The following is a 17,972-nucleotide window of genomic DNA, read 5'->3' on the forward strand; positions in this document are numbered from 1 at the left end:
AAAAAAAAACATTTGAAAAATATAAAACTATATGAATATAGTAAAAGTTCTGTAATTTTGCTTTAGGAGCTCTTAGCAGAGGAAACCTCAGTATAATAATATAGGAAAAACTATATTATATAAGTTTTTATAAGCCAAACCACTATATTTCATTTATGGACTTATGCCTATGCAGATCTGATGTTCTATAACCAGGAAATGATAGTGAAAGCTCTACAACTCTGATCTGTCTACATTACAAATGGCATATCACCAAAGCACACTTGTCTGCCAGAACTCTATGGCTTTCAAGACGTTAGAGAGTGTGGCACTGACTGACCTACAAGACAAGCATGGATCTGTTTTGCTTTGTGCTATAAAAGTATTCTCAATGTATTGTAATAGCATTCTCACTTTTAGAATGAAATGATCATTTAATTAATTTGCCAAGATCATAGCTGTGGCCCAGCTGGCCTATGAATTAATGAGTCTAACCTGGTATTTACAGTATGTGCATGCCTTCTCCTTGACATTGAGTTAATTTAGAGGTCGATTAGAGAGGATGTAGAGATTCAAATGAAAGAGGAACTTTTAGAGAGCTCATACATTTCGTGCTCACAAGCCTTTAAGCAAAAACTAATGTCATTATACTGATGTCAGTAAGGGGGAGGTGTGGGGTGGGGGAAAGCTAGTGTTTCATTCTCAGTTCTCAGAAGGTCTCCACAGCAACACGTTTTCCTGTGTCTGATTAGGAAATCCCCATCTTCTATAGCGTACAGCACCTTGTGTTTTACGACTTCTTACTCCACCAAAGGATCACATGCTGAACTGACAAGCGAGACAGCGTGCAAGGTAACACAAAATCTATTGTATCTATTTTATCAAGATGGGACTAGACCAGACTTTCCTGCCAGATTTATAGCTTTTATTTCTAAATAAAAGCTATAAATAAAAGGATCAAAAGTTCCCCAGTGCATGAATTTAAGGGGCCATAATTTGTTTGAATTGTTTTATGAGCTTTTGGCAGAACATTTTCATTAAGTGTACTGTGTTTAACGTATAGTTAAAGGTAATATCATTGTACTTTGTGAATGAAAATAACTTGCTGGACATTATTCAAAGAGGGCAATAGCAAAGGAGTCAAAGTGATCTGTTTATTCTGTTGATGATTAAATTATGTTACCCCACTGTATCTTATTTCAGTCTATGTGCTGAGCATTACTTTGTGTATCACTTATGGCAGAAATGTGTTTCAATTGTTAGTTTTTCTCTTAACACAGAACACCCCCATGTTCTTTGGCAAAACCATCCAGGCAGCAAAATAGTTTTTTTGTTTTGTTTCTTGTACTGCTGCTAGCATGGCTGTTTCTACTGCTAAAGTGTTTAAAAGTACCAATCATGCTTACTAGTGAAGTGCTCTTTGAGAGAATATGAAAATTGCATGCTATTCCTAGCAAGTAGTTGTCAAGATTTCTACAGACATTACCTGTTCTACAGACATTTACAATTAAAATAATATCCTCTTTCTTAAATTATATAATCCACTTAACACCATCTCTTGCTAGGCTAAATTATTCTGTTACAGCTTTAGAAGAGGTAACAAATATATAATTTACTAAAGGATATTTAATGCACTTAATAAATTATTAAATTACATTTTTGGAGCTAGAGGATATCCAGTGTAGATGTGGTTCAGTACTTCAGAATAAATTAAACAGAGATACAGAACAATAACTTGATGAATAACTAGAATGTCAAAGTGTATCACCGCCAACGAGACAGTTGTAGGATGAAGATACTGGTTCATTTTTTTCTATTTCCTTTGAAACAGAATGCTGAAATTTCAGATGGATTATTTGATCTGAGCCCCATTTATCTGAAAATCACAAATATGTGTGAGGTTGCAGGAAACAGGCAGACCAAAGAAAAACAGCTCAGATAGGATCTTTTCTGCCAAAGCAAATGAATCCTGCATTCAAACAGGAGTCCAGACATGAATTAGGCACCCTGTACAGCCTTCTTTTATGCATATTGGCAATATATAGAAAGTGACAAATTAGAGCTTGATATGGTATATAATATATTTCATTACATTTGTGCATTATTTAAAATCGTTGTGAAGAATGAAGCCTTTTCTATATGTCCTATATCCTTATGTGTTTGTGGATGTATGTGTGGTCTGGTGTCCCATCCAGGGTGTGGTCCCTGTGCCCTTGAATTCTGATGAAGTCACACGGCTTCCACAAGAATATCATCTGTGGTGAATTCAGTTGATATAAAGGGTGCAACAGTCACAGTTCAGCCTAGCAGCCAGTAGGTTGGGTGAGGGAAAAACCCTAGCCAGACGATTCAATGAAACAGCGGCCTTTATCTTTAATTTCATCTCCTTATATATGTGTTACCTGTCTATCTGTCTGGCATTGATAACAGTTTAACTGTAACCTGCTGGGTCAGACACAGAATTCAATAAGCATACAGCAGAAATTCTTTGAATCCAATTTACTTTCTCATTTGTACTCTTTTTAATTAATATCACGGCCTAACTCAGCCATGACAAAGAAGTCGACAGGGATTACAAATCAATGTTCTAGGGACATAATTGAAGTCCTGCCTATTTCGACACACCTGCTAGGTTTGAAATTACATTGTATGCAGTGCCACACTAAAGGCCTTTTAAGGATAAATTTTCACCTTCTCTTGTGTCATTTCCTTGAAACAGTATGTTCTTTACAGTAACATTATTTTTACATAGACTGGTATTTCTTGGAGAAATATTAAGCAGTTGCCAGTGAATTACTATCTACAACAGTTTGACCAGGTCAAGAACGACAGATGGGTGGGTGGGGGGTGAGGGCTTGGTGTTGGTGGGTTGTGGGGGGGCTTCCTAGACGCGTAGGATGAAGAAATGTTCCATGTCAAAATAAAAACGCACTGAGACACATTAAAACTATTTGTCAGTCCCTTTGGAAAAACCCCCCAGCACATATTCACAGAATTGCACTCGCCCACGCATGAAGTAACTAACTTCTAATAAAATAAATCAGGCTAGAATATAGACGCCATTCAAGAGTGGCAGGTGTCACAGAACTTTGACATACAGTGGTCATATTGTAACCAGGAACTAATTTAAATATAACTTTCATAAAATCATAGCGAAAGATGAATGAAATGGTATTTCCAGGTTTATAAATTAACGTAATGCCAGAATTACTCTATTCTCGTATTGTTCAGTCTGGAATTAAAATACAGTACTACAACTTCAGACGTTGATCTTTACAACGTCTTTACGTTGATACAGAGGTAAAAAAAAAAACAACGGGAAACCGAAAGTGTTTGACTTTCAAACTTTTACTTTCGATTCAAGACGTGTTTTAGCCTTAAGATGCATTTCACACGATCCTTTTAGACATACATTTAAAAATACATCATTCAGGGGGAGACTTACAATATGTTTAGAACTGGATAGCTTGTTCTTATTTGGGGTTGTTATTATCACTTGGTCACTTATATGCGTTGTCTAAGAAGACAATTTTTCGTGTGCAAACGTGCAGTGGGAGTTATTGTTCATAGTGGAGTTTCTTGAGGTGCACTATCAGACAGAAAAGTGGTTAAATTGTAGTTACAAACTTGCAATTTTAACATTTGTTGCATTTCTCGTCTGAGATGGAAGACAACTGCAGGAATATGCGTCTGAGAGAGTGGCTGATTACTCAAATAGACAGCGGGAAATATGCGGGGCTTAGCTGGGAAAACCAGGAAAAAACTATGTTTAGGATCCCCTGGAAACACGCTGCCAAGCAAGACTACAACCAGAATGAAGACGCGGCACTTTTTAAGGTATTTTTCATTTATGTTCATTACATATATATCGCGGTCCAACAAAGTGTTGAAACACTAGTGCTTTCTTGCGTTGCATTTTTAAGCAACTAAGGGCATGGCACATTAAAAGTAAAGGGAGCAGCAATTTCAGAAGATTATGGGATGATATTACATTTATTTTGTAATTGGGACTTTCTATTTAAGCGTTCAGTTAACTACATCATTATTTTTCTAAAGAATCTTTTTGAAACCCACCCGCATAGGTTAATATATCGTAAAAAAATTAACATAATTGACTTGACTGACAATGTAAATGGGCTGTCACATATTTATCAGTCTGGTTTAATGAAATTTGGAATTAAGGGTTTACACTTTCAAAACTAGAACAACTTCTTGAATTAAATAAATAATTAGAAAGGAGCGTAATAACCAACATGAAAACGTTATGTTTTAATAAACGTATTTAGAAAAAGTATGATTGCTGAAAACAAAGTATTAAAAAACAGAAAATAAATATTTATCGGTTTTAGAAGTTAATCCTTCAGAAAGTGAAAGTGAAAGGGTAAGAGTCATATATATTGTATATACTGTGTAAATATTTTAGGTAATATGATTCAGAAACATTTTTTCCAGGACTTCATAAAATAAATTCAATAAACATACATAACGTTGACCTACCCTAAATGTCAGATCTACAATAGTAATTTTTGTGAAATATGGTCAGTTCTAATGGAACCAGCATGTATCAATTTTGCTAGGAAGCCCAGTACCATATTGTTGTTGGTGTTTACTATGTTAAAGAGAATAAGCATGTTTTGTGTAATATTTCATCATCATGGTCATCATAATACAAGTAATAAAATAATAGTGTGATGGACTAGCATCCTATCCAGGGTGTACCCTGCCTTGTGCCCGTTGCTTGCTGGGATAGGCTCCAGGTCTCTCTTGAATAATAATAATAAAAACGATGAAGAAGATGATGGTGTTAATTTTTCATTTAAAAAATCCAATAAGTGTCAGTGCATATCACACATATTATAAAAGGTATACATGGTCAGTAAATACAGCAGCCGGCAGTGAACCATGGAGTTGAGCACAGGACACGATGAGGCTGCCTGTAACAAGCTGCCCCCTCTGTGTGCTGCAGGCCTGGGCAGTTTACAAGGGGAAGTACCGGGAGGGGAAGGACAAGGTGGACCCCTCCACCTGGAAGACCAGGCTTCGCTGTGCCCTCAATAAGAGCACCGATTTCCAGGAGGTGCCCGAGCGCAGCCAGCTGGACATTTCTGAGCCCTACAAAGTGTACGAGATCCTGCCTGAGGGTGGCAGGAGGGCAGGTAGGAAGAAGGACAGAGACACCACGGTGTTAATATAGGCCTTGGCATTGCAGCTGCTGGGCAGCACAAAAAATAGGAGCTGTTTAACTATAATGATGTCCTGTGCAAAACGGAAATAAAACTGTCAAGAGCTGCCTTTTCTCCTTTCGGTTCCTCATATAGCCCGTTCATCATCAACGTGAAGATCATGTCTCAGTATCGAACCAAAAATTGATTAATTTACATGTAGAAAAATAGTATATTTTCTTAAGCCTTCATGTGCATTCATTTAGTAAAGGCTTGAAGGTTTATGATTTAGCCTGCAGCAGCTTTAAAATACTCACCATTCTCCAGCTCAACATCGAGATGTCTGATATGACAGGATTTTACATTAGCTATTATAGTACTGCGTGTTTGAATGTGTTATCAGTGCCTGACACTTTTTCTTTTTCTCAGAGTCTCCAAGCAGCCCTGTCATCTTTGGCACTGGTCGGACTGCTTCACCCCATATAGTGACCCCTAGTCTGCACTCACAGGTAATAGCTGATCCATCTTTTTACTGTTCTATTGTCTGCCCATCTGCATCCACAAACACCTCCACCCATGTAGTGGCAGAGAAAAAATACCGCCGCTATTTATCGTAAGACATAAGCATTAGTTCAAGTCTTTAGCCACGAAAATCACAAAGGACAGTCTTCTTAGGTGCATAGAACCACAGAGTGTTAAAAGAAGGGTATAAGTTAACAAAGACTCTAGAGACCAAGCAATATGTTATCTAAAAGGAATGACTTGCCTGTGACCACTTCATCACCTAGAAGGAAACCTGTTGCACTCTCCTTGTTGCCTAACTCTCTAGTTTACTGTGGTGTGCTGTAGGAAAAGCACAGTGATACAATGGTAAAGGCATGAAGAAGGATGGTAAACTACTGTGTAATGCAAACAGTGGGAAACCCTGGCAAAGCTAAGTAAATGCATGATCCGATGAAGTGAAGTAGGTAGTACATGGGGGAAACCAGTGCTTGACCGTGGCTGGGATTCTGTTGTTTGCTTCCCTCAGTTCAGTGCCCCAATGGAGGTGGAGCAGGAATGGAGAGAAAGGACAGATGCTGACAGCTTGCATTACCAGCCTGCTTCCTCTGTGGAGTCACACTCGCTGGTCCAGAGCGCCACTCCTGACAGCGGTGAGAGACTGTCGCCTCCAGAACCGTTGCCCTTTAAAACGCAGCTCTGGTGAAGGCGTGAGTTCACTCCATGACCTGGTCCACAATAAATTGCGGCAGACTGTGAAGTGAGGCGCAGTAGCAATAATGCATTTTGTTTTTAAAGAGGCCCGTGAGGGGTTGTATTGGCATCTGGGCTGCATGGAAACAAGTAGAGGTTAATTCTGAGGTGAAGCTCTTAAACAGATTGTTGTGTTTTTTCTGCTTTCCAGTGTGGAATTAATCTCTACATGTCCTTTGATTTCAAAAGGATCTTTTGCTGAGTTTAAGGCAGTTCCAGTTATCCTCCTCTTTAAACACATTGTTGTATGTGAGATATCTGTTGAAACATTGCAGAACATAAAACCTGTTTAAATTCAAAATGACATTCCCTGCCTTTTCCTTTAATTTGAATCACCACAGTTTCAGTCTTAATGATGGAAGATAGAAGAAGGTGTGTTCCTGAATCACACAACTTGACTGCATGTTCTTGCGGTTTGATTTCTCAGGCAATTGTTTCCGTATGAAATCTATCCAGTTCATGCAGGATGCACTGAATAGATGCATGCAAAATCATGCTTGAAAAAGAAAAAAAAATCACAGGATACTTTTCTTTCATTATCACTGAAAAGAACTCAAAGCCTGGAAGTGAATCAAAAGGCAGGATACCTCCTCTTGTAATTAAAAAGTCTTCAATGGGTTCTCCACATTTTAACTGTTTTCTGACAGGTTTAAACAAGTTAGTAAGGGAGAGGGGAGCTTCCTTTAACATACCCTGTATCTCACCTGGGAAGTACTGAGAGTTCTTCTTGTTAAGGGCTTCTCATGTTGTTTTTGCGAGGAGCAAAATGAATACATAATAAATATTACACTGGCACAATGTTGTAGACCAGACAAATTTCAAGAGCTTGTGTGTCCTGCATCAGCAATATCATGTTTTGTCAAGCAGCAGATTCCTGGAATGTGTGTCACGGATAATCATGTTGTTTTTATGCAGCAAAACAAGTAAAGGGAAAATTTTATTCATGGACAATGACAGCAGTTGAGGGCTCTGAGACACCTATTACCTTACAGCCCACAGTGTGCCCTACATACTCACCACAGTTCCAGATATCAGGTAAGGTAATCCCTTACGTAAAATGTATCTTAATTTCAGATTTTGGAGACCTTACTTCCGTCCCTGTGTATTTGTCATGCACAAATAAAAGTGAATGTCTTGCAAACACTGCTGAAAATATTTAGCTAAAGTGGAGTGTGCCCATATTGATCATCAAAGTATTTTATCTGAATTATTGTTCTATATATTTATATGAGTTGTCATATTGTCTTTAAGAAATGCTATGTTTTAGATTTCCTTAAAATTACAAATATGCACCCAGAGAAGCATAGTGTACCTACTTAAAGCAATTACTTATGCAACATGACAAATATGGAAGTGTTTAGTCAGTCCCAGAGGAGAACTGTCTTGGAGTCTCCAGGAAAGATGAGTAATCTCCCTTAAATGGATGGATTCAGTTTGGGATAAAAATCCCTAATCTGACTTTCACATAAGAACATGTCTCTTATGCAAGCAGAACTTCTCCACGGAAAATCTCTTCAATTCAAATTAAATTCACATTCAGCCTGAGCTGACAATCCTATCCCAGAATCCCTTACAACCAAAATAATAATAATTAATAATAATTGCTTACACTTATATAGCGCTTTTCTGGACACTCCACACAAAGCGCTTTACAGGTAATGGGGACTCCCCTCCACCACCACCAATGTGTAGCATCCACCTAGATGAAAAATATTTGCATAAACACCTAGAAGTTGGCACAGTGCACTCGATGGACCACTAGTGGCTGCTTGCGTAATCACTAGTGGGTATGAAGCCTTGGTACTATACATTATGGTAAGACGTACTTCACTCTGGTTCTGGATAATAGGTGACATCTTTGTGCCTGCTTCCCCACAGACTTCCTGTTGCAAGTGCGCCTGTATTACCAGGGCCAGCTGGTGCAGGATTTCACTACCAGCACGCCGGAGGGCTGCCGCATCCTCCATGGGTCTGTGCCGGTGGAGAACGAGCGCATCTACGGCCCCACCGCAGTGGAGCTTCTGCACTTCCCCTCCCCTCAGTGCGCCCAGGCCTCCCTGCGGGTCACTGAGGCCATGGCCCGCCTGCTGCCCCACCTGGAGAGGGGCGTGCTGGTGTGGGTGGCCCCCGACGGGGTCTTCATCAAGCGCTTCTGCCAGGGCCGCGTGTACTGGGATGGGCCCCTGGCTCAGCACCACAACCTGCCCAACAAGCTGGAGCGCGAGAAGACCTGCAAACTGCTGGACATGCAAGTCTTCCTACAAGGTGGGGCTGAGAAGGGCACAAAGGCTGGCCAGGGACCTGAGGAGACAAACCTGGGGTCAACCCCCGAAGCTGTTTCATGTGCTGTCATGCTATTCTTTGACCGAGAGCCTTTTTGCTTTAGAAGCGTTGTGCAGGACATTATGCGATGACAAACCCTATATTGTGTAAAATAAGGAAATTAATGTTTTATAGATTCATATTAAAGGGGAACTGCAATGCTATATCCATCTTTCGGGATTCAAAAAGTGTTGGGATTGATGATTTCACACCGCAATAAAAGTAAAAAGTACACAGTAACTTGTAAAACCTTCAATTTACATCAAAAATAGAGGAAATGTCCAGGTATGTGCAGCTCCATATTCTGCAATACAGAAACGAGACAACAAAATTCCTGTGACATGTGCAGCCCTATGTAAAGAAGCAGGCTTGTGAATACATCTCTTTTAATCTAGAAATATTGCTTTCGATTTCAACACTGTGTTGCCGACAAACACTACTTGCTAGTTAACTCTGCATGCAGATCATGTTGAAACATTTCTGTGGTGAAATGCCTGCTGCACAACCCGTAATGTGAATGATGAGTAACATTAGTCATTACAAAGACTTGTGAGCAGGAAGGGCTCTATCATTTCTCAATTCATTCACATCGTATGTGAGATTGCAAAACAATGGCCATTTACAGTACTTTCACAAAGTTCGTGATTTTGTGCTTAATCCAAAATTTGTAAATTAACATAAATGAATTTACATTCTTACTGAGATTTAATAACCAGTCTGAGGAATTGGGACTACTTTAAAAGCCTAGACAAACTAAAGTCAAACAAACTAACACAAACTGACTAATTAGTTTTCAAAAACTTGAAAGATAAATGTTTTAAGTGTGCTGTATGAAACACTTTTATTTAATTAACATAAAAATGGCATAGAGTGCTTTGGAGTAAAGTCTCTTGAATCATTTAACTCTCCTCTCATCCTGTTCACAGAAGTACAGCAGTACCTACGGGTTGGACGTCCAGTTCCACACTACCAGATTGAATTGTGTTTCGGAGAAGAGTTCCCTGACCCAAACCAGAGCAAAGCCAAGAAACTCATTATGGCACAAGTAAGTAACTCCCATGATGCAGCAGGTCAGGGGCTGTCAGTGCTTTTGCTGCCAGTTTTGTACTTAGAAACCAAAAGGTGTGTTTTTTTGCTCTGTAGTTGTTGGAGTGAAGCTGAGTAACTGAGACACTTTGATTTAAATGCTAGTAGGAGGCAGGAACGAGACATGATAAAAAAAAAGATGTCTGGTATGCTGACCAGGCAAGAAGTGTTACCTTTTTTGCAATGATCAGTTGTTTCAATTAAATAGTAACCACCAGAGGGCAGAAAAGACTCACAGAAATTACTGTGAATATAGTTATCTGTCACTGAGCTACACTTAGTCACACTTTTTACAATGGTGTGTGATAACTTACATGCGTTATCAATATAAGCTCTGCAATTCTGCCATTTGTTATGTAGGAATACCATTTACCAATATTTGAATTTCATAAATATTTGTTCCACAATATTTGATAAATATCAAGTTTGTCATGGCTAAATAATTAAACAAAAATATTTTTGTATAAAATAAGAAAATTATTTTAATTGTTTAAAATAGTGAATTGAAAGTTTGTGGCTACATTCAGATACATCATTACCCCCATCGCGATATTGAAATATATCACTACAAGTTGATGCTGAATGCAATTCTGAAATAATGATCTTGAAGATGATTTTTAAAAGTTCAGGCACTATCTGAATTGACATAGCTGCAATATTACTGTCACACGTCAATCACAAGTGTCCAGGCTGATGCTAGCAACTCAGGTACACAGTTTTGACCATTAATACAAGAATTTGTGGTCAAGTGTGTTATGCAGAACATTGCGTAGAAAGATGTTCAGAATGTCATATTTCGAAACAACAAATCCTATTTTACCAGTTCTGTACAGAAACCACTTTAGAACAGAGAAAGTTTGAAATGTGAGGAGGAAATGGTGGTCAGGAAGCCATTTTCTTTTTCACCAGAATCCCTGCTTATCGTATTTAAATGCATTGTTACTAGAATGATACCTCCCACGATTACAGTTAGCAGACCAAGCAGCTTTTGAACGGGAACAGATTGTAGTATGAGTTAGAGTTAAACATCAAGAAGATTTCGATAACCCAGCATGGACATAAATATTATCACAGTAGTTTGTCAGTAGAAAACCTACAGTTTTTAATTCAATATTATCTCAGACGTCTGAAATGTTTTTCAGGTGTGTGGGTCAGACCACCACCTTACTTGATGCAGGATCACAGATTTTGTCACATACAGTAGCAGTTGCCAAGTTTGGATCAACTACATCATGTTTGACCTGGACCAGTTTGAAATGTGGGAACAAAAAAAAACCTTCCTTCAATGTCTAGTAGCTTCAGTGCATGGAAGCCTAATGATGTAGTGGTATTTCCCAGAAGACTCTGTGATTGGACAGAGTCAGTGTACTGACCTGAATGGTAATACAGCTGAACCGTGCTTTGCTCTTGTGCAGATTGAGCCCCTGTTTGTCAGAAAGCTGCTTATGAACATCCAGAGGACTGGGGTGGAGGCAGGCCAGAGACTCCAGCCACTGAAGAGCAAATCGGACAACATCCAGCAGACTGTCCTCAAACAGGTCCAGCAATGAGTACTTCCCCCATAGGAAAACCAGGGGCTGTCCCATGCAGCACAACACTACAGCTCAGAAAAGACCACAGTCGGATTCTCTCCACATTCATAAGGACAGTTACTAAAGAAAGGCCGTCCAGCCCATTTGGTTGTTTGTAGTTAATTGATCCAAGGATATTATTCAAACGTTTCTTGAAATCATCTTTAACATCACGTCTGGGTAGCTTGTTTCAGACTCTCACGAATTTTAACAGCGAAGAAGTGCCTTGAACTTTAAGCGCACTTCCATATAGTTTTCACTTCTGCCTTCTGGTTTGTGTTTCACTGATTGTTCTGAAGAAGTGTGATGGGCTGGCCTTGTCAGTACCCTGTGACAAACTGTAGGCTGCAGGATTCTCTTTAGAGAAGCTAAGGGGCTAATTTAAAATGTAAAAATTGGACAGTAGCATATGTTCTGTTCAATGTCAACCATTTAAGTAAAAACAGTCAAAATTAATCAATACACAGATTATTCAAGTCTTAAAAATGTAATTTGTAATGTTTGTCTTAAAGTATATTTGTATATACTCATTGATTGGAAATGAACATACAGTGCTTATTCAGACTGCTTTAGTAGTGTGAGTTTGGCACAGCTGCTAACACAAAGGATAAAAAAAGCACATCCAACAATGATGCACCAGATCACTCTTCTAACCTTTCTTATCTTTGTGGGAATGAATTTAATCTACTTCTTACATATATGTAAACTAATTTAAGAGTATTTTTTTAAAGATCATTATTTTTTTAAAGAGAAATCATATGGTATATAATTATAAAATTGCTTAAATCATTTGCTTAAAGATTTTTTTGAAAAAAATGTTTTGAAACTTCATTTAAATATTATGAATATTTGAAACTATGTTTTGAACATAATGTACCATAAAATGGGCGAAGACAAATTTACTACACTGTGAATAGCAATGCACTGTTATTGTGTTGGTTAAGGGGAATCCACCTACAATGGAAAATAGAGTACAGAAAAGCAGCTTTGTAAAAACTGTAGAGGTATTAATTTTTTATGACTAAATACTGGCCTCTTGTGGTACCAATGAATTATTGCAGCTACTGTTTTTGTAAGTTCACAAATTTGTTGTATCAAATGTTTTGCGTTCGATTTCTTTATAGCCTAGGAAATACTTGTAATTAAAAAATCCATGTTCGTAAGAAATGACGTTTCTTAGGCATGTGCATTTTGAGGCGTTTCTGTTAGCCATTCAACTAAAAATAACCTTGAAGCTTATGCTACTCAAAGTTTTTTATTCTAATTTAATAATAATAATTAGGAATTGCTTACACTTTCTGGACACTCCACTCAAAGCGCTTTACGTAAACCAAACACTATGGACTCTGCATCAGCCTTGGTAAAAATAGCAGGCTTCCACAGTCATTCAGCTGCTTTGTTTATTGAGGAGGGAGACTTCAGATCTGAGATAGACCACCGCAGCCATACCAGAATGCCTTAACCATAGGGATATCTGAACTTTAATGAACCCATTGACATACTTATCTGAAAAGAATTGAGGTAGTGGTGTGTAGGAAACAGGGCTTAGGGAGTGGCTTACACTACAGTACATACACTACATCGGTATGGACCTGTATATGGTTTTGTTTTGGAAAATAACAAAAGATAACATTGGCATGTGGCACCTGTATTATTCCAAGAATGGAGCTCACCTTGGCTATTTGTTTACAGCACATAAGAGCTGCAAGGAGGAACTTCAGATTTTTTCCTAATCTTCTGCAGATCTTAATCTCTTCTTGCAGTTCACGAATTTCAGGTGGCATTGAAATCAGTTCATGGTAAGCATTTCCATTTTCATTCCCTTATACATTCCTATAAGAGTGAAGTCCTTCTGCTCCAGAGCTTGATTGAAAACTTCTGTTGTTGCACATTTACCAAAATAAAGTAATTAAGTCTTCTTAAAATGCTGCCAAGACACCTTTTACGACAACTTAGTTAATGACACCAAAGCACATCATCTACTCTCAGTTTTTGAATGATAAGCAGCAAATGCATATGTTTTGAGTCCAATTTTGAGTACCAAAAACAGCCCTGTATACTTATAAATCTATAAAGCTTTTCTTTATTTCTAACCAACAATGTTTTACAGATCCAATATTTAAAAAATACAATTTTATAGCTGTAACATTTGAAAATAAAACAAAAAAACCTTTTCTCAGTCAAAAAACTAAAAGAGTTGGGTGGATAAGGGATACCCGTATCTAAATTATTTTGTTGTTTTCCCTGCATTGTAACACATACACAAACACAAACGAACATGGGCAAAAATTCACAAAGCATTGTGTTCCAACATGTTAGTAGCACCATATATCTCAATACATGCTGTAGAAACACTAATGAATGCCAGAAAGCAAGTTAGGAATGACTTTTGCACAGAGCAACTCGGAATAATCCATATGAACTGTGCCTGTCTGTTACATAACTTCCATTAGTGTTGTTTTGTAATTCTTTCTGAAAAAATGTTAAGAACAAATTGGAGGATAATGCTTAGTGAAGCAGGATATTGGACAAAGTGAAAAAGCTTGACAAATTCATTAATAATGTCTGCTTGATTCAATTTACATCTTTTCCATATAAATGAAACAGTTTGTCAATTTGACATCATTATTTAGATCTGAATATTGTGTTTATACTATTTTTCTTAAAAAAGGGATCACTGAGTTTAGGTTAACAAAAATGAAAAATCCTGCAGTAAACTATTTTTATGGGCAAGAGACAGTGATTTATGGGGAAAAATGGAAACACACATTAATTAGTTTGATTGTATTAGCAAACGTCTCCACTTTCTTTAAAGAATTTCCCTTCTGATTCCAGACACTCCCCAGGTAAAACATAAACACGATGCATCTGGTTCCCTTGTTGTTACAGAGCAAAAAAAAAAGATTATACAATTTTACTTGCTTCTGCCTGAATAGAGCTGCTTGCAACCTTGAATCCTGAGAACATCCTTTTTCTTCTTGAAATGAACAGTCAACAGCACTCATTTAAGAGGCAGTTCTTTGGCAGTACTTGATTGCTACTGCTGCTTTCCGTGTTTGGAACTGTGAGGTAAATCTACAGGGGTCCTGTGAGCTCCAACAAACTCTGGGGCCGACCATCGCCTTTTCCTGCTTTGTTGACGCTTGTCCGACGTCACTGTGTCCTCAGTGGTCAGTCTCAGGGTAGAAGAAGAAGGGGGCATATTTCCAGACCTGGACGTTCTCTCCACAGCCCCTGTGCTGGTCTGTGGGGCAGTGTCTGTCTGGCGGCTTGGCGGAACGACAAAGTTCTTCTCACTGGTCTGGCCCTGATGGTCTGTGGATGGCACAGGTGAGGGTGTGGGTGCAGGTGTGAGCACGAGGCAGACATCTCCAACCATGAGCTGATGACAGGAAAGTCCATAGAGCTGGAGTGTTCTCTGTGGGCAACAGGAAGACCAGCCTTGATTGCGGACAAAGAATGGGTATTCAACTAAGACTTTCAGCAACTCCTGGAAGAAAAACAAACACGAGATACATTAACTGCTTGCATCTCTTGGTGTTTTGTCATTGTAAGACATATTGGAGGTGTTCTACTTCATCCGTGAATGAAGTGCAACACTCACTTGAGTGGCGCATTGCAACCACTCTGCACCAGTTGACCCCACTACGCAGCTGATCATGTGAATAAACCCACTTCACTAATTGTATTAAGAAAAAAATTCTTCAGTAGGCCAAAATCAGCAGGGCCCAACCTTGCTTAGGTTAGAAAGGCATAAAAGGCTTACAAAGGCTACAAAGGTTACAAAGATTTTACAAGTTATCAAAGCTACTGCTGAATACCCCATTCAAATAAAACACAAAATTAGTGAATACAGAATATTTAATTTAATTTGTTATTTATTTTATGTTTGAGGAGATCTCATATAGAGGTATTTACAAAGAGTTTAAAAAATGATTTAAATTGATGAGAAGAAAGAATAAGAGGAGTTTAAATGATTTTTCAGGCAGGTGAAGGTTGTACTCAAGGTTCCACTTCTCTGTCCTTTCTGTAAAGACACTTTCTATATTAAAAGCCTCCCTTTTTTCAGCACTACGAAGTGACTATATTGCCATTCCCAGACGATGCGCACATTCACGCTAGAGTTGTGGATGAATAGTTTAGAGATAATCTAAAGACCAGCGGTGAACAAATAGCAACACTGCTGCCCAAATCCAACTGGTGTAGGTTCATGAGTGGCACATAAGAAAAAACGTAATCCACTAATTGTAGTGTGTTATATACTGTGTTGTCATGCACAGCTTTGAATGTAATTTACACTGCATAAAGGATTTGTCAGTTGGTTAAGGTATCTCCTACCGATGCATAATAGTCAGATTTCACATCCAGCCAATTGGTTTTTCATGCAGCCTCTCTTGGCTTTGATAACTGGGAGAAGGTGCATCCTTTAGTCTAACCACACAAAAAGTTTGGGCTCTTAGCAATGGGCATTCGTAATTTCTCCTCCATGCAGCAGCAAGGCTTGTGTTTGCACACCACTTCAGTTTATACTGCAAATCCCCTTTGGGACTGAAGTCTGAAGCTTCCATTTTTGCTATGTGCTTTGAGTGGTTAATGTGTTTGAAAGCTCTTTTGTGACCAAGCTTCTTGGTTCTCACCAGAAGGCGCGAGGATTGGGGCTCAAATACTCTGTGGTGCTGTAGCATCCATTTGTCACGATTCTAGCAAGGACAACCAATACTGGAGAATAAAAACACAAAACGGTTCCAAAACACTTTTCCCTTTGCTCATAGAGGGCATGGAAATCATTTTGGCACTTACAGTATGTGCCTGTCCAAAGAGTGCAATTGTTGTTTTGTCCAGTCACAACACGTGGTACCAATCCATTTGGACCAGTCATAATCTCAGATTTTTTTCAGTCTCAGAATTTTGGAAATTCTCTTACTACATAACTACAGGTTTTGACTGGATGGCTTCTGCAGATTTTATATGCAGTGGCAATAAAAGGGACTTTCAGAAGCTTTAATAAAGTTCCAGAGGCTTCGGGAAACTGCAAAAAAGAACTTGTTTTCAATATATTTAACAGACATGAATAAATGTGATCACTGTGTACCTGACATACATTTTGTTCCGATAGATATACTGTTGATCTGTAATATTGGTGTTAATACACTATAAATTTTCATTTATCAATGTTCTAGATCTGATCTAGATGTAGACAAGCTAGAAATTGCTAAATTAATTCTGAAGAAAAAATGAGGCAACTGTCTATTAGATTTTTGGTCACTAAAAGTCTATACACGTGTTTGGAATAATCAGTATATTTGAGATCATTGTCATGTTGAACAATGCCATAACTCTGGAGACCTGGGTTCAGTTCCAGACCAGGGATTCCAGCAACACAAAGTTTTCCTATTTGTGTGGGTTTTAGGTGGGTGCTCTGGGTTCCATCCACAGTTCAAAAACATACTTATTTGGCTTCTAGGAACCAGGCCCTGGTGTGAGTGTTTGTATCTGTATGTACCCTGTGATGGACTGGTGTCCCATCCAGGGTGTATCCTGCCTTGCACCTGTTGCTTTCTGGGATAGGCTCTGGCTCCCCCACAATGCTGAATTGGATAAAGCAGGTAGAAAACGGGTGGATGAAGAACAATATGATGTTTGAGTTTTGGATAACTCCGTGCATATACAGTAGTTGAGCACATCAAAACAAAAATATCCTTTGTGCTCAACAGCGATTTCAAACAACCATTAGTATTGGGACCCATTCACTTTAAATCAATTGTAATTTAAAAGTTAGTATTTGCACATCCCTTTGATGCAATAACTGCATGAAAACTGTGGCTTCTTTAGTTCACCAAACTCTGTGTGAGATGCTTTGATGCATTTTTTCTTTTTCTTAGGGGGTTCTGATTTTGTTTACTTGTAAATGTAAAATGCATGCTCAATTGGATTTAAATCTCGAGATTCACTTGACCAATTGAATATTTTCCCATTTCTCCTGCTGAATTCCTTAGTTGAATTGATATATGTTTTAGGTCATTGTCATACTGCATGGTAAAGTGCCTCCCAATAACTATGGAAGCATTTTCTTCTACAGAAGCAGTATGTTTCTGTGACCTTCAAATTTCTTTCTGATGCCACCATCTTTGGGTAAATCATCAATAAAGATGAGCAAGCCTGCTATGCATGCTCAGGACATGCTTCATAGATAAGTTGATAATTCTGAAATGTCATCAATTTCTTTCTCATTACTTTGGTATAAGACCTCATCTGTCCATAAAACTATGCTTAAAACTCTCGGCTTTTCTTTTTACTTCTGAGCAAATTTGAAACTGTTTTTTTCTCTGTGTTGATCGGAGTTCATGTTCTGTAATGAAGTAAATTTATGGTCTCAATCTTCTGAAAATGGGATTTTGATACTGTCACTGCCTGTTGTATTAGGGGTTTCCTTGACATCTCTGATAATTTGCCTGCCATCAACTGAAATGTTTTTCTTGTCTGATTAGTATTTACACAAGTGGATTCCCCCCCCGCCTTTATTCCAAATGGTTAATTTTGGAATGTCCAGTACCCATTACAGAGTAAGATTTTTCATTTAGCATCAAAATGCTTTCTT

General features: G+C 38.4%; 2 protein-coding genes across 4 annotated transcripts in view; one reads left to right on the top strand and one right to left on the bottom strand.

The window, feature by feature from the left end:
• Positions 1-678: 678 nt before the first annotated feature.
• irf10 (interferon regulatory factor 10) lies at positions 679-12,541 on the top strand. The gene is made up of 9 exons (XM_088607599.1): positions 679-831; positions 3,643-3,816; positions 4,946-5,135; positions 5,571-5,650; positions 6,172-6,295; positions 7,311-7,430; positions 8,274-8,660; positions 9,644-9,762; positions 11,219-12,541. The coding sequence occupies exons 2-9, from the start codon at positions 3,643-3,645 to the stop codon at positions 11,351-11,353; spliced, it is 1,329 nt and encodes a 442-aa protein (XP_088463725.1). The 5' UTR covers positions 679-831; the 3' UTR covers positions 11,354-12,541.
• An 893-nt stretch (positions 12,542-13,434) lies between these two features.
• Positions 13,435-17,972, bottom strand: part of LOC148648170 (uncharacterized) — a 28,183-nt gene continuing 23,645 nt past the window's right edge. For all 3 annotated transcript variants that reach the window (XM_088607595.1, XM_088607598.1, XM_088607597.1), the window contains exon 3: positions 13,435-14,864. In XM_088607595.1, the coding sequence (XP_088463721.1) occupies positions 14,412-14,864 (453 nt within the window). In that variant the 3' untranslated portion in view covers positions 13,435-14,411. The remainder of the gene's footprint in view (positions 14,865-17,972) is intronic.

Source organism: Lepisosteus platostomus, chromosome 15 (genome assembly GCF_059453375.1).
Source record: "Lepisosteus platostomus isolate fLepPlt1 chromosome 15, fLepPlt1.hap1, whole genome shotgun sequence".
In the NCBI taxonomy this organism is placed as follows: Eukaryota; Metazoa; Chordata; class Actinopteri; order Semionotiformes; family Lepisosteidae; genus Lepisosteus; species Lepisosteus platostomus.